At 40.6% G+C, this 26,161-nt stretch overlaps 3 protein-coding genes across 16 annotated transcripts in view; 1 reads left to right on the forward strand and 2 right to left on the reverse strand.

Annotated features, from left to right (window-relative positions):
* Positions 1-7,164, forward strand: part of IL16 (interleukin 16) — a 28,162-nt gene extending 20,998 nt beyond the window's left edge. For 2 of the 3 annotated variants that reach the window (XM_048955791.1, XM_048955792.1), the window contains exons 15-20: positions 645-1,737; positions 2,741-2,924; positions 3,399-3,500; positions 3,888-4,140; positions 5,221-5,346; positions 5,603-7,164. In XM_048955791.1, coding sequence (XP_048811748.1) covers positions 645-1,737; positions 2,741-2,924; positions 3,399-3,500; positions 3,888-4,140; positions 5,221-5,346; positions 5,603-5,796 — 1,952 coding nt within the window. In that variant the 3' untranslated portion in view covers positions 5,797-7,164. The remainder of the gene's footprint in view (positions 1-644; positions 1,738-2,740; positions 2,925-3,398; positions 3,501-3,887; positions 4,141-5,220; positions 5,347-5,602) is intronic. The other variant, XM_048955793.1, reaches the window with a different exon arrangement.
* Positions 7,165-7,641: 477 nt separating this feature from the next.
* On the reverse strand, positions 7,642-12,142 carry STARD5 (StAR related lipid transfer domain containing 5). The gene is made up of 6 exons (XM_048955811.1): positions 11,695-12,142; positions 11,563-11,612; positions 11,348-11,480; positions 10,295-10,412; positions 9,572-9,665; positions 7,642-9,038 (listed from the first exon to the last, which is right to left on the reverse strand). Exons 1-6 carry the CDS (start codon positions 12,043-12,045, stop codon positions 8,891-8,893), a joined length of 894 nt encoding a protein of 297 aa, XP_048811768.1. The 5' UTR covers positions 12,046-12,142; the 3' UTR covers positions 7,642-8,890.
* A 606-nt stretch (positions 12,143-12,748) lies between these two features.
* The window catches only part of TMC3 (transmembrane channel like 3), a 305,047-nt gene continuing 291,634 nt past the window's right edge, over positions 12,749-26,161 (reverse strand). For 10 of the 12 annotated variants that reach the window (XM_048955795.1, XM_048955801.1, XM_048955800.1 and 7 more), the window contains 17 exons: positions 26,031-26,137; positions 25,093-25,191; positions 24,858-25,000; positions 23,312-23,459; positions 22,765-22,808; positions 22,461-22,608; positions 21,371-21,700; positions 20,656-20,862; positions 19,373-19,501; positions 18,637-18,704; positions 18,290-18,418; positions 17,147-17,257; positions 16,520-16,645; positions 15,117-15,195; positions 14,892-14,934; positions 14,019-14,310; positions 12,749-13,856 (listed from right to left, as the gene is read on the reverse strand). In XM_048955795.1, the coding sequence (XP_048811752.1) occupies positions 13,001-13,856; positions 14,019-14,310; positions 14,892-14,934; positions 15,117-15,195; positions 16,520-16,645; positions 17,147-17,257; positions 18,290-18,418; positions 18,637-18,704; positions 19,373-19,501; positions 20,656-20,862; positions 21,371-21,700; positions 22,461-22,608; positions 22,765-22,808; positions 23,312-23,459; positions 24,858-25,000; positions 25,093-25,191; positions 26,031-26,137 (3,059 nt within the window). In that variant the 3' untranslated portion in view covers positions 12,749-13,000. The remainder of the gene's footprint in view (positions 13,857-14,018; positions 14,311-14,891; positions 14,935-15,116; positions 15,196-16,519; positions 16,646-17,146; positions 17,258-18,289; positions 18,419-18,636; positions 18,705-19,372; positions 19,502-20,655; positions 20,863-21,370; positions 21,701-22,460; positions 22,609-22,764; positions 22,809-23,311; positions 23,460-24,857; positions 25,001-25,092; positions 25,192-26,030; positions 26,138-26,161) is intronic. The other 2 variants (XM_048955803.1, XM_048955807.1) reach the window with 2 other exon arrangements.

Raw genomic sequence — 26,161 nt, forward strand, 5'->3', positions numbered from 1 at the left:
GGTGAGGCACTGGCATAGGTTGCCGAGAGGGGTGGTGAGTTCCCCATCCCTGCAGACACTGCAGTCAGGCTGGACGGGGCTCTGAGCACCTGATCAGCTGTAGGTGTCCCTGTTCAATGCAGGGGAGTTGGACCTGATGGCCTGCAAGGGTCATTTCCAACTCAAACAATTCTATGATTCTACATACTAATTGATCTCAAGAGGTTCCTTCCAACTTAAACTGTTTTCTGCAAATCTGTAACTTCTGGTTCAGATCATTAAAACCAATAATGTTCACTTATACAACATATCTTTCTTTACACTGATGCAGACAAAAATTACTGCAACTGTACAAACAAAAATTTGTTTCCATTCATCTAAGCTATTTGGAAGTTACAGGACCCTTTAGAAAAGGGATCATGTTCCTGAGCATGGAAGAGCCTTGTTTTTCTGATAATTTCAGCATCAGGAAACTGAACTTGTAGATCAAGAGTTGTGAATTTAAATAAGGCTTAAATGTTCTAGAGACATTTTAAATAAAATACTTATTACATACTTCTCAGAGACAAATGAAGTTTAAATTAATGAAGTACTAAAAATGCGTAAGTAAAAGATGGATGAGGAGAAGTAGGAGGCAGCTTAATAATAATGTTTCTTTAATACAGGAACTCCAGTTTCATCAATACGAAGGCCTGTCCTTAAGAGGCAAGCACGGGTAGATTATACTCTTGATACTACAACAGAAGATCCTTGGGTTAAGATTTCTGACTGCATAAAAAGCTTATTTAATCCTACCATGAGCGAAGACAACAGCCACTTAGATTTGCAACCTGGCATTGACACAAATGAAGAACACGAAAATCGAAGCAGCTCAGAGGCGGTTCTGCAGAAATCAGAATCAGAAACAGTCAGTTTGAAAGGGTCAAAATCAGATGAAAGTGATGCTCTGAAAAAGGGCCCTCCTGTAGCACCTAAGCCAGCCTGGTTTCGCCAAAGTCTGAAAGGACTGAGGAAAGCAAATTCAGACCTCAAACCACAGGCAGATCAAAGTCCTTCCGACCTTCAAAGTGTTTCCACCAAAGAACTGCAATCCAGTTTATCCCATCTGTCTTCCAGGGGATCATCGATCAAACAGAGAATAAGCTCATTTGAATCTTTGAGTGCTCCACAGTCACCTGAAAAAGTACACCGAAGGCTCAGCCCAAAACCATCAGTCCAGAAGGAACACTCTCCCTCTGCAAAATGGTCAGAAGGGACTCCAAACCATTTCAGCCAAACCCTTCTTCAGTGCTCTGAAAATAGCCAACAGTCAAAGTCACCTGTGGTTATAAGTACAAAGAGCCTAGATAGATCTTCCTGTCCCAAGGACATCCTTGCAGCCAGCTCAGAGAAAAGCAACAACGCCAACACCAAAAATCCTTCAGGCCTTCTCATTGCAGAAGCCATTACAACTTCCCATGTAGCACCAGTAGCAAAAGTACACAACCTGAGATCACGAAGCTTTCCACTTACTGCCACCCAGTCTTGTGAGATGATGAAGACATTTGATGAAAACTATAGTAAAATCTATTCCATCAGTAACCAGGTGTCATCTGCTTTAATGAAGTCTTTGCTTTGCCTTCCCCAGTCCCCAGTCCCTTCTGGGAACAGTGCATGGGAAGCACTGGACACATTATCTCAGACCTCTGCAGAAGAGGATGGGACTTCTCTCCCACCTGCAAGTGAGAACCATCACCCAGACACCGGATTTTCTCTGAAGTAAGATACTGTATTTGAAATCAGATTTGCAGATCAGTATTGGTGAGTCTCTGTGCTGATTAGCTAATATTCTCGGGCAGGAGCACACAATAGTAAAGAACAGTGACTGGCAGGATGCCTCACGTAGCTGGTAAATTTAATTTGCTTTTTGTAAATATTGACATATTTCAAGCTTCCTCCTAGTTCAAGAGGAGTATTTCTAGTATCTGAGTGGTAGAAATAGAAAGTGAAACTGACATTGTTACTGCATGTACCAGTGAGGAAGCAGAGGAATTTTAGTATTTTACTTCCAGAAGAAGTGAAAACTTTATGGCTTCCCAAAATTAAACTAGCTGCAGCTAGTCACTGTGATGAGATGGTGCAAACATCCTGATGCTCCTAACATTTGCCTTTGGTTAAGCTGCCTATCATTGAAATACTACTACTTCTAGCCTAAAAAGCAGGTCTGGCTCAAATACATGAAGGTGACATAGACAGAGCGAGGCACAGGCATTCCCCAGGACAGAAGGCACCAACAATACTAAGCTTGCTTCCTATAAAGTTTTATATGCATTTCCAGTTAGTCAGAGATTTAGGAAAACAACAAAAATCAGAGGTATTTTTGGCAAAATATTTCAAAAGCACATATGAGCCTTCAAAAATTCTTTCAAAACTATTGCACAGATTACAAAAAATAATAACAAAAATTTACTGTTTGCATTCTCAAGGAAGATCATTACAGTCGCATGAAAATGAGAAACTGAAAAACAAAAGCAACAACAAAAATCACAGACGTGGTTTAGATCTATTCTATTCTAGAGCCAAGAGATTATTCTTCTATGTGACTGATCCTACTTCTGCTAGGTATTATGATATATGGAAGTATTCATAATACTTATGATGTGAACGACCTCCCCAGTGCTGGGGGATCGAAGGATGACTGCTCTAGAAGTGTCTGCTCTGTGCTTTTGTGTGTCCTTTCATAACTCAGTGTTTCTTTTCTATTCTTTTCACAATGGGACAGCCTCTCTGAGCTGAGAGAATACACTGTGAGCTTTGCAGATAGCGAGAAAGAAGAAGAGAAACAGGAACAAGGCTCACCTCAAGCATCCGGTGTGTCAGGGCAGTCTGTCATCTCTCTGCTTTCCCCTGAAGAGTTAGCAAAGCTCATAGAAGAAGTCAGATCACTAGATGAAGCCACGTTAAAGGTAAATCAGCCTTTGCTGATGTGATTTTTGATGTCATTTTCAGCATGTGGAGTGGCTGTGCCTGGTTCAGCTTTGCATCTTTTTGTTATCACAGATAAAACTTGGAAAAAATGTTTAAGCTGTGGTACTTATATCTGTGAGCTGCAAGCCACATTATTTTTTCCTGTTTTTCTGTACTTACATCATTAAGCACTGATTCTGTCGTACTCTTAAATTTGATTAAAATTATATTCAGATCTAATTGACTCATAATTGCAGAAACATAACAGTTTTGGACATAATAACATTTCACAATATAGGTAATTGATAAGGAAATTTGATCAAAACAAAACACTTGACATGTCTCAGCATTGTGCTCAAATCCTTAATCCTCATTACAAAATGCTCAGTGGACAAACAGAAAATGCATGGATTTTCCTGTCAACTCAACTTATATATTAGGATGTTCTCGACACAATTTATTTCTCTGCCTAGGAATTAGATGATATTCATGTTACAATTCTGCATAAAGAAGAAAACACTGGGCTTGGATTCAGTCTGGCAGGTGGCATAGATCTAGAAAACAAAGTGATAACAGTAAGTAGTATCTTTCTCAAAAAATACTCTGGAAACAACTACTCTCTCTAAAAATACATATAACTTTCTGGTTTCCTACTACCAAGGCCGGCTTTTGGCATAATTAAAGTAAGCAGCTGTTTACATAGGGTCAGAAAAATCTTGGTTGTGAGTGAGAATGCACAGAGCTGTCATCTTTAGGTAATTATTAGCAGAAGTGTCCTGTTTCGTTGGGTATTACCCTCCCACCCAACAGTTCTTAAAGCCAACAGCCCTCAACAGCAGGAAGCAACCACTTGGCAAAGAATGGAAAATACACACAGTGAAAACTATTAACTGAATAATTTCATTTTTTTTTTTCTTTTCTCTTTTCTTGTGTGCCTGTGTGGTAATGGGGCTTTTCAATAGGTTCACAAGGTGTTTCCCAATGGACTAGCATTTCAGGAAGGAACTATTCAGAAAGGAGATGAAGTACTATCCATTAATGGAAAGTCTTTTAAAGGGGCGACTCACAATGATGCCTCAGTGATCATGCGACAAGCTCGACAACCCAGACAAGCTGTAGTTGTCACTAGAAAAGCAAAAGATGGAGAAAAAAGTCACAACGTTTCAATTGGCTCTAGCACGTCTTCAGTTGCAAGCGATGTCTCACAAGAATCAGGTAAGTTCAGCAGCATTACATCACAGCTGCTACCTGCTCAGTGTTTAATCAGTGTTTGATTTAATCAGTGTTTAACAGGACGAGAGTAATGGCCTTGAGTCGGAGGAGGTTCAGGTTGGATATTAGGAACAATTTCTTCTCACAAAGAGTGGTATTGGAACAGGCTGCCCAGGGAGGTGGTGGAGTAACGATCCCTGGGGGTTTTCAGGAGTAGGGCAGAGATTGCACTGAGTGACATGGTCTAGAGCAGACACAGGCATGGCTGATGTCTGGACTTGATGATCTTACCGGTCTTTCTAACCTTGGTGATTCTGTGATTCTAATATCGTCGCCTGAAACCATGGGTACTAATGGAGCTGCTCAGCATCGGCTGGGTGAATTGAGAATTGTGATCAAGGACAGCACAGTTTGTGAAACACTCCTGAAAGAGGTATTTGGGATAGCTTTGGAAAGAGTTAATGCATTTCTGAAATAAATGAACCCTCTGAAAAAAATCAGACCAAACCAAACCAGGAAACCAACTGTGAGATCCTCAGTATGAATTTCTGAAAGCATGTAAATACTGTTATTCTAGTAACAGGCCTAACTGCAGTTAAAATGAAAATTCAGTTTCTGAATTCTGATATTATGGTTTCTAATTTGAAGTTTTTACTATGCAAGACTATTTTTCTTTGTGAAAGAGTTACTGGTTTAAACAACATGCTAGTGATTGAGGTAGCAGGTGGCTATATCCACAACACATGGGCAGATTAAATTGCAGCTTTTTGGTTAATAAGAATTTCAAATCTAATGTCAAATCAAGTATGCTTACTGCAAATTTTGTTCACTGAACAGATTTTTTTAGTTCTAGAAAATATCACTCTTTCATTTTTAAATTTCATTTCTGCTATGAGTTCAAACACAACATTCTCTCTCCAGCTTCCCAAAGGGCTGTACAATCACAAAATGAGAAATTAAAAGCTGCCATCTCAATTTGGCTGTTTGCCTTTGCAAACAGAACAGAAGCTCATTTCTTTTATCAGATCTTACAGTCTTCCAGGTATTTTTGTGCCCACCTGCTAACTTTCCATTTATTTCCAGCAACTGAAGATGGAATCTGCACTATAACTCTAGAAAAATCAGCTGCTGGTTTGGGATTCAGTCTGGAAGGTGGGAAGGGCTCTATTCATGGAGATAAACCCATCATCATCAACAGGATATTTAAAGGTAAAAACACTTCAGTGTCTGGCTGGCAGGTTCTTTGTTGATAAAAAGTAGTGTAGTTCATAACTGACTGCTGATTTATACTTATTAAAAGAGATTTTTGGTAAATGCAGCATTATCCCATGAAGTGCAAGTAGCTTTTGCCTCCTGGGAACAGCTGACTTATACCAAACATGGTTGTGAACCCTAATGAATGAAAGACTAACTAAAAACTCCCCCACAGAGAAAATTCTTACTATTTTTCTTCCTTCCCCTACAGGAACCTCACTGGAGCAAAGCAGCCCAGTTCAGCCTGGTGATGAGCTATTACAAGTGCACACCACAGCCTTGCAAGGACTCACTCGTTTTGAAGCGTGGAATATAATCAAGGCATTACCTGATGGGCCCATCACAGCTATCATCAAAAGAAAGAATCCAAGCTCTGTTACCAAGAAGGCATCAGAAACTTTATAAGAGGAGTAATTAGACTACTGCCAATATTACAAACAAAAAGAGATGGTGTGGTTTATCACTTACAGACATCTGGCTAGCATGGCGTGGTACTCTGTATATGGAACTTTACTGCCTGTTAGAGACAGCTGTTTGGGTTAAAATGAGAAGATGTGAAAACGTACATGATTACTATTTCAGAAAATTGTTTCAGTGTCAAATAATAACAAAAAATGACTTTATAAATAATATACTGGTTGTAATAAGATGTGGAAGTGATAGTACTCTTATTTTAAGCCATTCTCTTAAAGACTGAGAGCACATCCTGCAACAAAGTGTTCACTTCTGCTTTACTAGTTTTGCTTGCCGCTCTATCTTCCCAAGAAGAGGGAATGTGCACACCCCCAAAGAAAGACAGTAACACAGCATCTGTGAAACGCAGAGGAAGTAGGATGCAACTTAGTCCTTCAAAAATACAGCGTGCCCTGAAAAACTCCAATGTTTCTATTCAAACTGAAGAACAGCCTAAAACTGACTAGGATAGCTTTCTATTAGCAGCTGAAAGAGCTGTGTTGACTCAAGCACCCAAACTAGGGACAAAATAAAAATAAAGGGAGCATCTCATAGTATTGCTAGGATGAAGCAGGAAGCTGAGGGCAATAGAATGAAGATTCTTCTGACATTCCTTTGGTCAGAGATCTTATGGGACCAGAGTCAAGAACAGCAAGGCCATCTAGAAACAAGAGTGCACATTACTTTTAAATACCTTTGTATAATTTTTGTAAGGAAAAGTGTCAGTATTTAGAAATTCAGCCTTCTGAATTCAAACTTTTACTCTGAAAACACTAATTTGGACACAAAACTACGCAGCAAATGCTGCTGCATGTATTCTGGCACCACTTTCCATATGCTGTATAGAGTTCCACGAGAACAGAATGCCCCAGATTACCTCAGTGTCATTTGCCAAAGGTGTCCTCACCCAAAACAATTTAAAAACTGACACAGAACCACCAAGGTCAGTTGGATCTTTTTTTTCTCCCTCTTCCAACAGTGCTTTTCTTACCTCACTTTCAGTGTTTTGTTTTGCCTCTGTTTCCTGTCATCTGTCAGGATCAAAAGAAGTGCAAACACTGTCAGAAGCAGCACATCTCACTGGAGGCACTCCAAGAACTTACAGGATGATCTTTGCTAAGACATTTGCATCTCTGATTTGGCATGGCAGAAGGATGAATGTTAAGCGCTCTTAATTGCTTCTGGATAGAACACACTGAGCACTCAGAAAAAACAGCCTGAAGTTATTTTAATGAAAAGCCTCAACCACCACCTTTGTTGTTCAGAGTAGTATAAAAATATAACAAATATTTAAAAAGAACCAATTTAAAAATCCCACTATCTGCAAAAGGTTTAATGGCAGGAACAGCAAGTGGTGACTTGAGCTCCATTCACTGAACCTTCTGAAAATTAAATTAACCACAATCTTGCAAAGACTTGCCTAGTTACTTAACACGAGGCCTGATACACATATATACCTGCAACACATTTAGGGAAGTAAGTATGAGCCTCTGTAACGTCAGGGCCCATCTCTCTCCTCACTGAATTTGTTACCTTTCTTTAAGCACAGAAAGCAGCAAACTAAATAGGAAACAAGGACCAACCATGGACAAAGAAGTCAAGAATGAGAGCCCTCACCAAAACATTATATCCCCACTTAGTGGGGAGTGCAAATTAAAGGGAAGGCTGTTTGCTGTCTCGCTGCACTGAATTCTGAGAAATGCTGGAGATCCAAGCAGTGCTTCAAGGTACCCTGTGAAGGGGTAGGAGGAACAATTTTAAAGAGAAACAGGAAGATATAGCAGGAAAGACACCAAGGTACAGCAGAAAAAAATATTTATTTCATCACCCTCATAGAAGTTTTTACATCTTTGTACATAAAAAGGACTGAATTAAAAACTGCTTCCCTAAAAAAATCTATTCCACAAGGTGAGAATTACAGTAGAACACTTTGTATGCAAACCTATGCCCCACACCAACATAAAACAAATACACGGATAAAGAGCAGAGCATATTAACTTTGTTAAATAACCAAGTTAAAGCATTAAAATCACAACCCACCAATTGCTAATACAGTAATTAATTTTCCTTTTGTAATTCTATGTAACCCATAGCAATGTCTGACATCCCCACGGTAACCAGCACCGTACATATTTTTAAAAGCTGCACATATCACAACACGCTTGATCAGGAGCTGATTTCCCAAGTCAGTGCTGTCAGGTAAGTATTAAAGAGATGTCCTTACAGCCTGCCAAGTCATGACTGAGCTACAGAAATGACTGTTTACCTGTTGAGACCTCTCACTACAAGAAGCTGAAAAGTGTTTGAAATACCTGAGTATTTCAAGTGCAGTTAAAAAAAACAAGGCAAGTAAAGTGCTTAATCCTCTTTATTTATTGCCACTCTATCAGCGCAGTTTGGTTTGACGCTGTGGAAATGACTGTCATGGTACAGAGGGGAAGAAAGAAAAGTGTCTACAGGCCAACCCACAGACCTATTAATTGATTTGCATTGCTAGACTTTGATTTAGGAAAAGCAGCACTTAACTTGTATTTACCACAAATATCTACGTCTGTGGGAACAAACAAGTGGGATCCTACACACAATCCAATTCATTCTGACTTTTCTGAAACATCCTAGCAGCTCTGTGAGGGCTGGCATCAGAAGAGCCACCTATTTGTCTGTTAAGGAACACTGTTCCATGGGAGTCTGCACAGAGCTTCAGAGAAACTCTGTTTCACTTGCACCTGACTAATGCTGGTAGAGTGGATTTTATGCTATAATCATAGACTCTGATGAAGAACAGATCTAGTATATTTGTCTCCCACAGAAAGCCAGCAGTGCTGCCTGCAGGATTCTTCTTGCCTCTGGTGTGATATCTTCTAATTATAGAAATGAAGGATATCCTATTAGAAAAGTATGCATTACTTTGAACAATTTCACGTTTACCAAGAATCTTTGTCAGCAGAAAAGTGTTACAGGCCAACTTCCTACTTCTCGTGATCACTACCCTCAAACTGCCAGTTCATTTCCTACGCTCAGCTGGTGATGTCAGCATTTGGTCTCATCATGCTTTTAATGCCTTAACAGCTTTGGTCAGATTGCTGTAAAACCCAGCTATGTTAGCTGGAAAGAAAGAATCCACGACAGTCTGGGGAAGATAGCCACCAAGATCGGTCTGAAAGAAACTGAGGAGCTGAGTCCTGTCTGGTTCCCTGAAAGACAATGCAAATGATTTTATAGCCAGAGGTTTGGAAACATTAAGGACTTTACAATGACTCTCATATATGAACTATGTGATGATAGATACTTCTTAGTTTTTTTAAACAAACAACAGACATTAATTTTGAATTTCTATAAATGTGTGTGTCAAATTACAATTAAGCTAGGCCCTAATTGAGTACGTGATTCTGCTTACAAATTATGGCAGTGTAACAAACAGCTAGATACACATTTAGCAAAATAAAGACCATAACCTATGCTCTGCTGAATCTCCATTTGAGAGGTCAGCAAGAATTGTGACAACAGTTCTTGTAACATTCAGAACTTCTCTCAAAGAAGAGAACTAACTCACAGCATAAAAGAGAACAGAATAGGCACTCAGTCATAACAATTACATGTCACAGGAAGATAGAAACATGTCATTGCCAAGGAACTACACATTGCATATAGCCACATACACACAAACACGCTGCACAATGGGTAAGAAAGGGTTCAAAATACAGTGGTCAAATAGATCTCTTCTTACCCTGGAATTGGTATGCAGAAGCAGCCACAGGGATAATTATACCCTCTCACAAAATTTGCTTGAGGGGGACACAGTGGGTGTTCCACATTGGTAGCTGTAAGAAAAAGCATTCAAGAATTATGTCATTTACACAGGAGATGGGAAAGAGTCCTTTGTACTCAAAGCAGCAGCTGAGAAGCACGTTCACTCTAAGAAAACATATTTGAAAAGAATAAGCAGCATAATGCTCCTATTACTGGGCTGCATCATACAAGCACAGAAACGACCATTAAAGTAGAAACTGCTGCGGCTGCTGACGTTAGAAATCAAAGAAGTGTTACATTCAGACGTAACTGTTGCTGAGCTCTGAACCAAGCATCAGGACGCCCTGAGAGAATGTTAATGAAACTGCACTGCCTAAGTGCATTGCTGATCTCTGGGTTTCAACCAAGTTGCTTCCAACAAGTCCATAGCACAGAGGTATAGACCACTTGACTGCTAAGAAGCAGCACTCCAGCAGGTATTAAAATTTCTGGCTAACCATTCCTGAATAGCAGGGGAAAATTGGGCAGCTGAGCGAAGAAGCAATAAAAGCAGTGATTTGCAGCAGGCAAACAATTGTGTGAAGATGAGAAAAAGAAAACAAACTACAAAAGAATATGACTTATGCCTAAGAACAATGCAAAGAGACCACAAATATTTTATCCTTTAATCAAGATTACAACACAAACATAAGCATCTTACCAGCAGATAGCATCGTCCCATCCTCATATTGCCTCATTAAGATCACATCCACAAATTCTCTTGGTGAAATAATCTTCATGAAAGCTGAAGGGGTTGTAGTTCTGCATACAGAGACAGCCTGGAAATTACAAAGGACTTTACATCAGTTGATGTTTCCAAAAGTACAGCATAAATATCCCTGTGCTTTCTTGTACTCTTTCAGTTACACTTGATGAACTTATGAAGGAGTTATATTACACTGTTCACTGAAAAAAAAAAAAAAAAAGAAAAAGCAAATCAGTACAGGCAAAAGGCACCATGGTATGCTAATTAAATTGTTTAATGAAGGAAAACACACCAATGTTGCATTGATCCCAGGTTGTTTAAGGAAAGATGCCACAAAAGATGCTGAAAAGCAGATCTGGCACACATGTGCTCAGTGGACAATACATCGTTTAAGAAAGCAACTTGATACCCAGATTCTGTGCTGCAGAAACCTTCGTATTTCCAGTAACTAAAAGAGGGGAAATTTAGGTTAGATGTTAGGATGAAATTCTTTACTCAGAGAGCAGCGATGGCTGGGCGCAGCTGCCCAGAGCTGTGGGTGCCCCATCCCTGGAGGTGTTCCAGGCCAAGTTGGATGGGGCTGTGGGCAGCCTGAGCGGGTGGGGGCACATAGCCCATGGCAGGGGAGTGGAGCTGGGTGGGCTGTAAGGTCACTTCTGACAGAAGCCACTCCGTGATTCTCTAAACATCTGTGAGGGAACAGGAAAGACTGCTAACAGAGATTCAGCTTGCCTCAATTTGCAGCGGTAACACCGTAGTGCAAGATCTTCAGCGATATAAGTTTACTTATCTTTAAAATATATCGTATTTAGCCCAAAACATAAAGCAGCTCCTTTCAGAAAGACAGCCCTTCAAGAGAACTGATACAATCTACTCCCATAACGGTACGGAGAGGCACGGATCCCCCATCCCAGCACACCGCAGCCCTTTCCCCGCAAGCGACGTCGGCTGTTTCGTAAGCGGCACAAACAGGAACGCCGAGTCCCCAAACCCACGCTCAGCACTCACATCGCTGACGGCCTCCACCACCTCGAAGTCCTTCACGTTCTGGTCCCACTGGGTCCTGAGCCCTCCGGCCACCGGCTTGATGCACTCCCAGACCTGCTGCGGGCGGGCGGCCACGGTGCCCTCGGCGCGGTACCTGAGGCGAGGCGAAACGAAACCGAACGCGCTGCCGCTCCCGCCTCGCCCCGACCCCGCTTCCTTCCGCTAAGCTCACTTACACGTTGCCGGCGAACTCGGCGGACGGCCTCCAGGACACCGCGACCTCGTTCTGCGGGCAGGGAGAGCCGTCAGCCGCCCCGCCTGCCCGACCGCCCCACGGCCCCGACCGCCCCGCATCCCCCGGCGCTCACCGTGCGGCGGCAGCTCCGCCAGCCGTCCGCGTCCCGCCGGTACAGCCCCATCTTGTCGGCCGCCGACTCGGCGAGCCCCGCGTAGTCCATGGTCAGGGAGGGCGGGGCAGCCGCTCGCACACCGCCTATGAGGCGCCGCGCTGCACCGCCCCCGTGGGCCGATGGCGGCACCTCCCCCTCACCTGAGGGCTGCGACGTCCCGGCGTGGCGCGGCGGAGGGTTAAGTGCATGGACTTCCAGCCTCCGTAGGCAACGAGTAGGAAACCTGGGATAGAAAGGATCGGAACACGGCTCTGCAGAAAAAGGCTTGGCGGTGCTTCTGGATGGTAGCTGGGCGTGAGCCAGCGACATGCCCGCGCAGTCCGGAAAGCCAAGCGTGTCCTGGGCTGCATCCAAAGCGCCGCTGTCAGCTTGGCGAGGATTTGCCCCTCCGTTCTGCAGTGTGAGATCTCACCTGGAGTACCGTGTTCAGATCTGGAGTTCTTAGTAGAGGAGAGACGTGAACCTGCCTGAGCACATCAAGAGGAGAGCCACAAAAATGACCCAAGGCATGGAACACCTCTAAAAGGACAGACTGAGAGCTGGGGCTGTGCAGCCCGGGTTGTGGGGAGACCTTAGAGCAGCCTGTCAGAACCTAAAGGGGCTGTAAGAAAGAGGGGACACTCTTTAGCAGGGTCTGTTGTGATAAAGCAATGGGAAATGGTTTCTGACTAAAAGAGGGGAGATTTAGACTGGACGTAAAGAAGTTTTTTTATAATAAGGGCAGTGAGGCACTGGCACAGGTTGCCCAGAGAGGTGCTGGGTGCCCCATCCCTACAGACACTGCAGGTCAGGCTGGACGGGGCTCTGAGCACCTGATCAGCTGTAGGTGTTCCTGTTCAGTGCAGGGCAGTGGGACCAGATGGCCTTGAAGGGTCCCTTCCAACTCAATTCTTTGATTCCGTACTTCAGGGAGCAGTTCTGCGCTTGTAGGATGGCACCTGCTGCATGGATTCAGTGGGAGCATGTTTCTGCAATCACATCAGAGAGCCTTGTCTGATGTACTTCTATACAGGTTTAATTCAAGTGCTCCAAGTACACTGCTTTTGATTTTCCAATAGTTTTTTGTTTTTTTTTTTTTAAACAGCATAACATGTAATAAAGGCGAATGATGTCGAAGCGAGGTACAGTTAACAGTAAAACACAGGACTAACTATGCTTTTCCCACCTTGAATGGCTGACTGTGGTAGTTATTCTAATAGACCTCAAACAGCAAGTACAATGACTGCACAAACCTGTTCTAAACACAAAAAGTTGGGGCACTTTCTCAGACATTTGAGCATACCAGTTCATTAGGCTCAGACATGTTTAGTTCAGTATTGTTTTTTGACTTCTTTTTGGTGAGTTTTGTCCCAGGTTTCAGGTACTTTTCCTTGCTATGAATGACCTGGATGTATTGGTCATTGCTGCTGTTCTGCGGATCACTGCTCGATTCAATAGAAACTGAATCAGATTCTGTTAGAGACTGCTCCAGTATATGCTTCATTTTAGGTTTCACATGTGGCTCAAGATAGTGCTGATCAACATTTTTCAGGTGCACTTTTTTGTAGGCATATGGAGGTCTGTCCAGGTCTGGCTCAAAACCATCATCCCAGGATTTGTAATGCACTTTGGCTAGGTCTTTGCTCGTAAGAACATGGCCATCAGCACGCTCCCCAATATAAAATCGCGGTGCTGGGCGAAGGTCAGACAGTGACCGAGGGCGATGGGATCTTTTCATATAGCATCTCCCAAGTTCCTCTTCATCCTCCTCATCTTCACTGGGATGAGGAGAATACATGCGTTGTGGTGTTTGAACCACGTATCTTCTGATATTGTGCGGATACAACTCAACAATATCTTCTGGCTCTTCTATTCGGAATTGCCTTTGGAGTCGGGAGGTAGAACGGGCTGATTTTTTGCGGGGTTCACTTTCATTAACAACATAGTATCTGGTAGCATGTGGTCTGCGTCCCACAAAAACAGGAGCCCCCGCTCCAAAAGCATCTGGATTTACCTGCCGAATGCTTTTCCTAAAGAGAGGCTCAGAGTGAACATCCTCAATACGTTTTTTGAAAGCCACCGGTGTATAGGCCTTTGTTTTACAGAGCTCACTTGCACTCCCATGCACAACACTTGGGTACCTTTAGGAAAAAAATAAAAAAGGGAGGGAAATGTTAGGAGATATGCTTACCAGTATAATTAAAACGGAAGATATTCAGAGTGTTACCAGCATTCTGAATAGTATCTACAAATGATTCTGCTTTTAAAAAATTCCCCAAGCTGTTGTACAAAACCAGTCTTGCCTGCTAGTGGTATGGTCGTTTCTTGCTTTCTGTACACTTGATACTGAGGGCGTTAAAGAAGCTGAAGTTGTGGGAGTTGCATTCACAGGTCTTGCTGCATCAGTCGAGGGCACGGTGTGGGGCACAGTCTGGGAGATGGTTTGTATTCTGGTGCCTTTGCTCACAGGAGATTCAAAGTTCAAGACACTGCCATTCTTCCGTGGGGTTGAGGCCCGAACAGAAGACTCCTGGCTAATAAGACCACCGTCTTGGTCTGGTCTTTTGTCACTCCCATCCAGATTCTGGAATCTGGCTAGAAAACAGAATTTATCACAGGAACTCTCCAGGCCTCTAAATTTAGAAGCTGTGTAAATGCACTGGCTCAAATTTACCCAAAGGTCAGAGAATCTGATGTAGTTTCCCATGTCTAAAATCTGAGAGGTAAAAGGTGTAGGCACAAATCCCCTCAGGCACAGTAGATGATTAAGTCTGAAATCTCTTCAATGCAGATGAGATGTTTAACTTAGAGAGGTCAAAGGAGCCATTCCCTTTTCCCCTCTTCTACTTACCACCCTCTGAATTTTGAGTAAAATCTGACATGATTTAATCATCAGGAATGTCTACTAGGTTCTGTCCTGTAGGTGGTAAAAGCAAGAAAATACCCAGCACAGAGATCTCAGCGGGCTTTAGGTGTAAACTACACACCTTGGCTTTCAGTGCTGCCAAGATTAAGTCAAGCTGGGCTTAAAAACCATCTAAAAGTATGACTACACAGGAAACGTGTTTTGTTTTGTTTTTAATACAGTTGAACCTCCCTATGTGTATGAGAAATAAAAATATCTTCACGTCCAAATCCCTTATTAATAGTGGAATTTCCTAAGCTCAACAACTTACCTACTGCCATTTGCACCACCTTTTTCTTATCTTCAGTTCTTTCCTAAAACACATTCATGAAAGTGAGAAGGTTATTTTGGATTAGAAAGTAAATCCAACACTGCATACAGATAACAAAGGCAGGATGGATTTACATTGTGAAATATTGAAGATGACATTAATTGGGCTAGCACTTCCCTGAAAACCCACCAATTTGTATGTGAAAGTACTTTGAGCTGTACTTACTGCTTGTATCTTCATTCTCAGCTGATTGTTGGTGAATTTCAATGATCTTGCAATACTTTGTAGGTAATAGATCAGCATGCTAGAAGTGAAAGAGGTGATTATGAGTCACATTAAACACTCTTGACTGTTTTCCCTTTAAAGGTTTATGAGTCATCAAAATGGCAAACAGTCAGACCTTGTGTTCCAGCATTTCCTTTATACTGTGATAATGGATCATACCTTTCATTCAGGCAAGCATACATGGAAGTTTAACAAATAAGTGATACTGAAAACAGATTTTACTACAAGTCGAATTGTGCCTGTGCTTTTTACAAGTCTTTTTATTATGCATGTAGCCCTGTGTGCATTTCTAGCTTACTCTGCTTCAGTTCCAGACACACTCAAAATGAAAATTGTGATAGATGCTTTCTCCCCCCACTTTTTTTCTTTTTTTCTTACCCCAAGGTTACTGAACTACAGCTAAACTATAAGCTCATTCCACTGTCATTTTGTTGGCTGGCTGGAATAACACCTTGTTACAATAACACTGACCCAGCTGACATTAGATCTAGCCTGACAATGGCTTTCAAATGAAACAGACTTATGGCTGAACTAGATAACATAAACATTTATGTAGGAACTCAGTCATCAGTTTGAAGCAGTCAGTAAATTTGCGTGCATTTCTAAATATGTCAGAGGAAAAAGATACAAATAGTAAATACTGCTTTAAGTCCTTTCAATTAATCTAAAAACCAAGCTGGTAAGACAAACTGCGCTCATCTGTTTATGGAGCAAAAATGATAGAAAGGCACCTGCAAAGCAAATGATACTTCACAGAAGCAAAGTGAATTTCCAACAGCTCAAAGTAAATATTAATTCCCAGCTGTGAACAATTATTTAGAGTCTGGCATAAGAAAGGACTTCCACTGGATAGTCTGCAGGAAGCTGTATTACATTAACACTTAAGAGCAGACCTTCATAACTGATTTATCTTGTCAGGGATCAGTGTGACTGGGTAGCTTCTTTCAATGATACGCCTGTGAACAGAGTTCAGTCTAAGCAGAACTAATCGCCCTGAGGAAATGGAAAATTATCTTCTGAGGTGCTCTTGAGTGGGAAGAAGGATCTTAAAACTTCCTGGAGCCAAGAGCATTGTAAGCTTTGACACAACAGAATGGACTTCCTTTAACACAGGGTCCAACTTCCTTTAGCACAGAAGCAGCTTTTTGAAAATAGGGTGACGGTATTTTCAACATACTCTCATTCCCATCCGATGCTTATACCATACATTCAGTAAGGTTGTTTTTTTCTTTGTATATGCTTAATAATGTTACAGTTCCTCAGTATCAACATGAGACTGTCTAGAGATGAAGTTAGTATTAACACAATCGAGTTAAATTTGCTATGAGAAACAAAGTACTTACAATAGAAGTAAGAGCGCAGGGAGGACCACCACAGGACTGCTGATGTAAGTAACCACTGAGTTGAACCACACAGGAAAATCATTTTTAATTGTTTCAGAAACAATATCATATATTTTGTCTTGTCCACTACAGGGAAAGAAAAAATAAAATTAAATCGTAAAAAAATCCTTGGTGTGTCCACTTTTTAAGCAGCGTTGCACTGAATAATAATAAAAAAATTAATCTAAGAGCACTTATATACACTATACTCAAGAAAAAAAAAAAAAAAAAAGCAAAAACAAAAGCTAAAGGCTACTTGTTCATTACTTACGTTTTAAGCAAATTTGCAAGAGTGCAAAAGCACTGAGCAGGCTTGAAGGGTACCAATATGTGATACATTTCTTGATGGCACACTGCATCATTTAAATATGAACTAGTGGAACCATGTATATAAAGGAAAACACGTAACCTCATTTAGGATGATGAGGTATTCAACTAATTAATTCTTAAACTGGAAAACGTGGGCAGCATGAAAGCATTGCCCCATCCAAAAACTATTTATTGATAATTTGGGTATTGTTCAACCTGATTAACTAATTGAGGGTGAAATAAAATCATTGCCATTTTCATTAGTCCGTTATAACTTACCTGAAAGGACCACAGGTTAAAGATGGCTTGTATCGGGCAATAGCAAAAATTGTTGGTAACATGCACAAAAACAACATGAACAGCAACATGGCCAAGTAGAAATTATTGGATCTGCAAGAAGGCATAAATGTTTCAGATTACCCTAATCAGGGAGAAAAACAGAAGCAACATGAAAGATGCAAGTCTTCATCTCCCTAACAAGTTCAAGATTACGTTTCTGAAAGATCAAAATCATTCTGTTCCAATTAAAAAGTCTGAACAGAGCCACTTTAAATAGACCCTTAATGGTCACAATTTTATTTGTACTGCTTTCCAGATACTGCTGCTACAGTCAGAGAACTGTTTATAGCACTGTTCTATAAAAACTCACTTGACTGTCCAGATTTGTTAGGGAAAATAAGAAAAAAGAAGCAGAATTTGATTCATCTTCAAAACATATTAGAAATAACTGATTCCTAAGATGTAAAGATGCCCTAAATTATTTCAGTTTGAAAAAATAATTCTTATATTCATCCTGATAGTATAAAAAGGGGAAGTTCTATTGCGTGATGCAGCAGATAAAATAGGATACTTAATGGTTTTCATAAAAAGAAACACCAAGATACAGAACTTGCAGCGATTTACACATGGAGCTTATTGCACTTAATCAGATCGGTATGGAAATAAATGATCTCTGTCAGGCCGCATTTCCTGGTCTGGGAATATTCTGTGACATTATTTAGTTTGATTTCTGTTTATCCCCTAACTTTCTCAATAAAAATACTTTTGATGGTACTGCTTGATTTCCTCTGTGAAATGCCAAGTTTGCTACGAGTCCTTCTGCCCTGCATACTGCCATTGAAACTCATACCTTCCCTTTTCGGAGAGAATATCTAGATGTTTTCAGTACAATCACAAACCAGCTTTGGGCAATTCAATCCCACTTAAGTCTCTTTTGTGTGTATCTAAGTACCCTGCTGTAACTCCAAATTCTCCAGTTTCTTGGTAACTAATTTTTTTTCTTCACAGGCCTTTGATATCTGTCCATTTTGATTGTCAATTTTCAGAACTAAAGGCTCCTTTTGTTCTGTTTCTGCACACAGAAGACATTTCCATTGACTGCGTTGCATTTATTCTTTATCTTACGTTCTTATTTGGACTAACCGAGAGGCTCTGAAAACCTGCTGATGTGGTACATTGCACGTTAATACAGCCCAGCTCCTCAGGTACATGAGTCCAATCAACTTGAGGACATTGAATGCCGGTAAACAAGGTGAAAAGAAGGCTCCCATCCTGGAAGAACAATGTCATGTCAGTGCTCAGTGTTGCCACAGCAATTTTAACAGCAAAGCATTGCATGAAAAGAATAGGTAAGCAACAAGTCACTAGCAACAGACAAATTCTTAATACAATAAAGTGTAAGAGAATGCATTGGTAGTATCTTGCTGGAATACATTTCATTGAAAACTGTCATACTTGGCAATCAATCAGATCACTTGCGGATTACATACCAGATCATTCCTTGATTGTAGACCAAATGCAGTACATTCTCTGCAATTTTGAATTCACCATATTCTGGCTACAAGAAACAGAGTGTAGGATAAATATTTCACCTTACTCTTACTTTTTTTTCTGGATCACTTATTAGAATCGTTTGGCTGACTCCATTTTCAGACAGCACATGGCCTGAAATGTCTGGATCAAATACCACCTTCTGGCAGACAGTGAGAACCCAGTAAAACCTACTCAGTATCAGGGGATTAGATAAACTAATTCATCTCTAGTTTACTTTGTTTACTTAAGGACAAGGAACAGACTTAGCCTTTCATGCCTATAGCTGCTTGCTAACCAAATACTACAGTAATTTCCTTCCTTCTTGGATCACTGTCTCTACTATGGACAGTTGTTACAGCTAAGAAAGGAAGATATGGGATGCAACATGTTCCCTCTGTTTTTCTAAAGGCCAACAAATTACTCATCATTTTCTATGGGATTGTTCCATAATCTCATTCTGGGAAAGACAAAAGTCTGTGCACCACAGCCATGGGAGTAGGCCTGAGAAAAATACTCCATCTCAGCATTTATCCTGTACTCTCCAAATAAAACTCAGTGCAAGTTGTGCCTTTATAGATTGTGCTATGTAGAAATTATTTACCTATCAAAAGGCTTTCAGAACATCCAGTACTATGGGAAGGAGCCCATCCATCACCAGCATCTTTGTTTCATAAAATAAAAGCCTGTACTTACAAACTTGCTTTCTAGGTCCCAGCACCAGCAATCACTTAAATATCGTACACACAGTCCACGGAAAAAATCAATTAGCAGGATGCTCGCAACTGTGAATATCATGTCAATGATTGACAGCTTCAGCATCTCCTGTAAAACATATCATTCCAACATATTGAGTCATTCTGGAAACAAACTGCCTTGCATACAGCTCTTTTGCATTTATACTTGCATTTCATATTTTGGATCATGCTCAGTACCCCGATGAAGCATGATTTTATACAAAGTTTCCTTATATGCATTTCCTGTTTGACTTTACCCTTACTTGTCTTTGCTCTAATGTAAAGAACAAACATAATTAGACTTCGAGTGTGCCTTCTACAGTTTGCAGCAATAAAACTCTGGGCATGGTGGTCTCAACCTTTCTAATGAGCCTACTGAATATTTATCTAGATAGACAGGATGCAGCTATTTTCTCTATTGTACCCAATCCTTTGTTGTACTGACTCTTAAAATAGACACTTAATAAGTCCTTCACAAGGAGAAACGCTTGTTGTTCACCGAAAACCACAGCCCAATGACAGTAGGGTCACCAAGCCACAACAGAAGTCTGTTTTGTGCTTACAGATTAATGGGGTTGCTCCTTAATTAGTTGAGCCTTGAAAACATACAATTAAGTAGAAAAGATTATCTAAAAATAAAAACAAAGATCTCTAACCCATTCTGTAAAAGAAGAAAAGAAAGAACAGTTCAAAAAAATACCTGATGCCTGTGGAATAGGGAGGGCAGCAGGCAGAATAGAAGTCAGCCTAATAGACCTAGGAGGAAATTTGGCTCCTGATGATCAAACAAGACCTTTAATATTGCTCACTCTGGAACAATGAACTAAGCAAGCCAGAAATGTGCTAGCATCGTTTTTCGTTTAGTGGCCTGGGCGCTGGATGAGTGCAGCACTGACAGTGACCAAAGTACATCAGGATCAAATGACAACCTTTGTAATATGCATCCCATTAAAATGCAATCTATCTGCATCACTCATCAGTAGAGATCTGCCTGTGCAGAAGACAGAGACTGAAGGCTGGCTAAGGACACTTGTACAACACTAAGCACATTGTATATACTGAACAACAAACAAAGCTCTTGTGTGGCCATATCAATCTGTGCAATCTTCCCTCTTTCTATACAGCCCTTAGCTAAATTTCTGGAATTTACAACAAGAAAACCTCTAAAACTGAACACAGTATGACATGGTTTTAACTTCTGGTGAAAGAGGAATTAGATTCAATAATATAACAGTGACATACTTGACCAACGTAGGTCTCCCAGCACTGATTCTGGGCAGAGCTAGAGGAAGCTGTGTTGTTAACCAGCGAATCAGAGGTTGGCAAGCTTTGAGCGTGAGATTTGTTGCTGTTCATTTGTGCATCAGAAATAGTTGCAGATAAATTGCCTTCTTTAGGAGGAGTTCCAGTTGCAAAAGAGGGGATAGAATTACTTGAATTGCTGTTAACCTGAAAAAACAAATGTCTTGAAAACTGCATTTTCACCTGTACTTTTTCTCTCTTTCTTTACACCTGCATACATGCAAAAGCCTCATGCCTTCAACAAGGCATATGTACACATGAAAACACATGTTTTCAAGCAGCAATTAGATGACTTTAAAGTAGCTCCCGAAGCACAGATGCAGTTAGAAATTTTTTTAGAACAGTGATAGAAGCTGATTTTAGGTCCAGTACCTCCAACTACCTAAAATGCTGACATTTAAGTAATCAAGGAATGCACGTAAATATATTATTTATTTCTCTACATGTCAGCAATCAAATGGATCCAGTTATCCAAAAGACTACAAGTATTCATAAGTGAACACTACAAAATAAACGTCACAATCCTTTCAAATTGTAGTATGCTGTAATGTTTGGATTTCACACTAATTTTCACCTGAGTTGATATATACTACCGATGGAATTCTTTCTGTTGTAAAGTCAACTCATTTTGCACACTAGCAAACATTAAACTTACACTGTCACTCATACTGTTCACTTTATCCAGGAGAGCAATGATCAAACTGTAGAGATTTCCCAGATAGAGAACAAGAACTCTGAAAACAGTAAGACATAGGTTATCGACATCCCATGAACTTGTAATATATTCTCCTGTCTGGTAGAAATAAAACACCAGCAGAACTTTCTTCTTCCTCCCTTGTTTTTCACATTCTTTCCACACTGTATCATGTCCGTACCTTGCAAGCTGAAAGCGAAGAGTGGTCCTTGGATGGTACATCTCTAGAGCTGCCACGAGTTCAAAAGCAGAGGGTGCAATCATGGTAATCAGTGACACAACTACGCTTACCTACAGAACAGAAAGGCACAGCACTGTTGTAGCTTCGCACTCTGACATCCTATGGTGCCTTTACTGCTGATTGGAGTATTGCTGATGCATGTGCTTTTGTGACTGCTTTTCTTGGAGAATATACCTCGAAAAATTATCATTGGCATTAGTAATAACTGCAGTTGGGACCCAAGATTGAAGACCTGACATATCACTCAGGAATCTTTGCTGTAGATAATTATATTCTAGCTTTAAAGCTATTAGCTTATGAATATCAAAATTCACCATGTTGGAAATACAAAGAAAGTATCGTCCTCTGAAATGGATGAGTTGTTCTCTGTACACATTTACTTCCTATTCTCAGCATCCACTCCTTCCTCTGAATAAAAATATTCACAGAACATGCAGTATTCTTCAGCTGACATCAACAGCCATTGTCAAAGCTGATTCCTTTCTAACAGCTCTTCCTAGCTTTTCAGCTCAGTGTTCACTCAGCTCAGTCATGGGCAGAAAAGAGACTTCAAACTTTGTCTTCATGAAATAAGAGCCCACTAGATCTGCAGTCTCAGAGCAGCTTGCTGCCCACGCCAGCTCTGCTGACACCTTGGTGCAGACAAAAGGAGCAGGCGTGCAGAGCTCCAGGTAAGCACAGCTCAGCAGTCCCACTGCTCATTTCTCCCGGCTCATCGCTTGCAGTTTACACCTCAGTGCACACTATCACTACTGAGAGCCCTGAGATAACAATCCTGCTTCTAACACAGCAGTGACAAATATGGTGTACCTCATTTTTTTCCCAAAGGGTCAGTTCCCTCTTCTTGCTCTCTAACTTTTGGGATCGATCCACGACAAAGTAAATGATGTAAATACTTCCAGTGAGCGAGAGAAGCACGAGGATGTTTGCAATAATCCTTAAGCTGATTGTCACTGCCCTGAAAAACAAAAATCACCCAGCCAATATAGCAGGCTGCCTTATTACACCAGGGCTCTTTTCTAACATGGCTTTTATAGGCATGAAACAATCACAGAGCCCTGCTGCTTGCACTGAAGCAGTGCTTTGGAAAGTGCCTCCAATCTTACATACATACAGGTTTTTGCTTTTCTTCTTTTCCTGCTCTTCCAATATAGCTTCCTTGAAAGAAAAAAATATATATTAAATAGCATTCTGCCAAAATGATGCTAATCTTTCATAGAAGGCATCAAGTAAAATAATAAAAAACTTTCCAATGTTGATGCAGCCAGGTACCCCCCTGGACCGTTTATTATGGAGAGATTAAATATATCCATGCTTTTACATCATTAACATCATTTTTATTCTGTTCAGTGAAACTGCACCACAAGCAAATTTGTTTTTATTTTTTTAGCTTTTTATCACACATATGGTGGCAATAAACAGAACACAACAGGGACAGAAGAGTTGTATTAACATAGGGACAGAAGAGACATATGAAATGGAGTGGCAGTGTCAGCAAGTGCAATGTGGCTGCAGTACCACAGGGAGGTGTGATATCCTCCCCCAGGCAAATGTATCCATCGGTGAATGTCAGGAAACAAAAAAGAGCAAAAAGAAATGAGAGGAAAGGCCTATTTAATTTCCAAATAACCAGAAAAATAATTTGTAGAGGGGCGGATTACCCGAATGCTGTTAACTATGGCAGCCGCTTTGCTCTCTGCAGCCTCAGGGTTTCCTATTAAATAATCCCAGGCACAGAACAGCCTCCAACAGAAAGTGTAGTTTTCATCGGAAGCACTTGCTAAACTCATTCTTGAGTTCTTCGCCATTCTGTGAATAGAAAAATAAAAAATGATTGAAGCTGGTGTGTGAAAACGTTTCTCAAATCACTGGGATGGTTCATAGTTTTCAGTTTCTTTTTAGACGTGCAAATAGTTTGTGGCAATCAGTGTAATTGCTGGCAATTTTATGATGAAAATAAAGTGGGGTGAGGTTCTGAGAATGAACTCCATGTTTGCTCTTGTGCAGAAGAGACACAATGATTGCATTTTTCATACCTGACAAATAAAGCAAGTATATCTCACTACAGATGTGAACATTTTTAAGATCACCAGCTAGGGTTCAGCTAGAAGATACTATAACACAAAATCGCTATTACTGTGAGTATGAACTGATACGGAAAAACTAGTGATCATGCAAAAGACGTGTTTTGTTTTCTGTTTATTTTCATCCTCAAAAATTATGTTATTGTTAAATAGAAACCTAGTGATGTTTTACAGACCTTGGGAAAAAGGAAAAAAAAAAAACCACCTAGTCGGCTCAGGCAAAAGGGCAGAATGTTGCAAAGTCTAAGAAATGAAACAAAGATTAATAGCTTATGAAAGGAAGGGCAGCCAAATGGACAATGTTATATGGGGAACAGTAATCAGGCAGGCAAGAAGTCAGTGGGCTAAATCAAAAAGAGAAAAGCTAATCACATCCTGAAACTGCAGATGTGTAAATCAGCATCAAGAACACCAGTGACCCTCAGATCAAGCTGGAAGGCAGAATAAAAATGGATGGAAAGAGAAGGATTGGTTTTGAAATGTAGTTATTACAAACAACACTAAAAATTGCATTAGACTGCACTATGCCAAGTAGGCATCCAGAAGGGAAGGGAAAGTGAAACAAGAGGACAGAGCGACCTCACTCCCTCTCGGCACTGCACATTCCTGGATTTTATGGCCAGCACTTGCAGCCTTGCTCTCTCCTACCTCCTGGCTTTCAAACAGCACAGGAATTAAGCTTAATATGAATGGGATGCTACCTATCAGCTGAAACAATGCAAAGGCTATATTGCTCCTATGACACAATTTTTGTATTAGTATTTCAGTAGGTGAGAATAGTAATGCTGAAAAGCACTATACTCAAAATCTACGTTTCTGTCAGAACAATATTTATACAAGAAAAAAGCATAAGAAACTTGCACGTCACGCTGTACAAATACAAACCACACAGATCCATGTTACCCTCCTTTTATGGAGTGGGAAACTGAAGGGAGAACCAAGATAAACATCAGCAAGACAAAGAGCAAGCTAGAATTGAACTCCATCTGCATTCCCGCCATTAGCAGATGCAAACAGGTTAACAGAACCATGCAGAATAAATGCAGAGGAAATGGGATAAGCGTGCCATTAACGTCTGCCTGAACATGCAAGCTTACGGATAGCCATAAATGAGAAATATTACTTTTTTAAGAGGATGATGAAGCTGTAAGCAAACACTGCCATGCCAACCAGGAAGTAGGCGAGAGGCAGCCGGTATCCTGCTTTCCCAATCTTCCTTTCTCTGCCATAGTAGCCATAAAACAAAACGGAGTACTGGAGGTAGCCCTGCAGAGACCAGAGTCTGTAAGTAAGAGCGGTAACAAATAGATACAACCAAACAGCAGTAACAGAACAATAAAGAGTGGTTTTAGCCTTGCCCCAAGTGACCAGATGGTGTCCAGGTCTTGTGCAGTTTTCATGTCTTCTGGGCGAATGGTTTTGCTGACAGTGCTGCCGAACGGTGCACCAGCCAGTAGCTGGGGAGAGGAGAAAAGAGGTCTCTGACATCGCATCAACCTGTCTGACCCACAAAGGGTCATTCCTTCTCCTAAGCTAGAAACTAAGCATTTTAAAGCTGACTGTCCATTTTAAGTATGTTTAAGTTACATATGACAGTGTTTCATCTCATTATTTTTTTTTAATTAAGTCTACTTACAAAAATGAAGTAAGAAACTGAATACCTTCATCACTTCAATTTGCCCACTTTTTCATTTGGTGGCTTTTTGCATTTTGGCTTAGCCAACAAGAAGAAAAATCAGATATTTACATGTTTTGATGTAAGCATGTAAGCACAGATGTAATGTTCTGATGTAATCTGAAGCACAGATTGAGGTAAAATCCTATCTATGAATTATCTCACAAAGTTAATATATAGCCTAAAATTGCATGCAAGATCTAAACAAAATAATGGCTGTTCAAACTTCTAGAAAATAATTTCTAATGAACAACAATTTGTCTGGAGGGAGATGTTACTTTTTTTTCCTGCCTATAAATCACATTTGCAAGACCTAAGCATATTCAATACCAACTGCAGCTTTTAGGATTTGGTTCTCCATTTTAGTAATCGGATACAAACATATTCTATAAAAGCATTAGTACTGTGTTGACAAAATATAATCTCTAACACTAATAGCAAAATTATCCTTTGGCAGAAAATGTAGAACCCTCTTAATAATGGTGTTTATTTTAATAATTCATTTGAAACTGTGCATTTCAAATTGATGTACGCCTTTAAGTGTGGCATTTGTTTAATTCAGAAAGGAAAGCACAACGGGTAAGCAAGCTGTTTCTGTAAATATTAGCAACGTGTTCTTACCTCTGGTAAGACTACAAATGCTCCTGTCATTATGGTAAGTACAATATTGATTCCAAACAGCCATCTAAGGAAAATGAAGTAAGAGGCAACTCCAGACCCAAAATGACCTTAAACCATAGAAAAAAGTTATC

The sequence above is a fragment of the Lagopus muta genome, chromosome 10, assembly GCF_023343835.1.
Source record: "Lagopus muta isolate bLagMut1 chromosome 10, bLagMut1 primary, whole genome shotgun sequence".
NCBI lineage: Eukaryota > Metazoa > Chordata > Aves > Galliformes > Phasianidae > Lagopus > Lagopus muta.

Bases quoted from the DNA above. Each gene is read 5' to 3' on its own strand.
- STARD5 (XM_048955811.1), bottom strand. From the start codon at position 12,045: ATGTCGCTGGCTCACGCCCAGCTACCATCCAGAAGCACCGCCAAGCCT. The intron at 11,481-11,562 runs GTAAGTGAGCTT...GCCTCGCCTCAG, and splicing joins GCCGAGTTCGCCGGCAACGT to GTACCGCGCCGAGGGCACCG. The intron at 9,666-10,294 runs GTAAGATGCTTA...TTTTTCTTACAG, and splicing joins TGGGACGATGCTATCTGCTG to CTACCAATGTGGAACACCCA.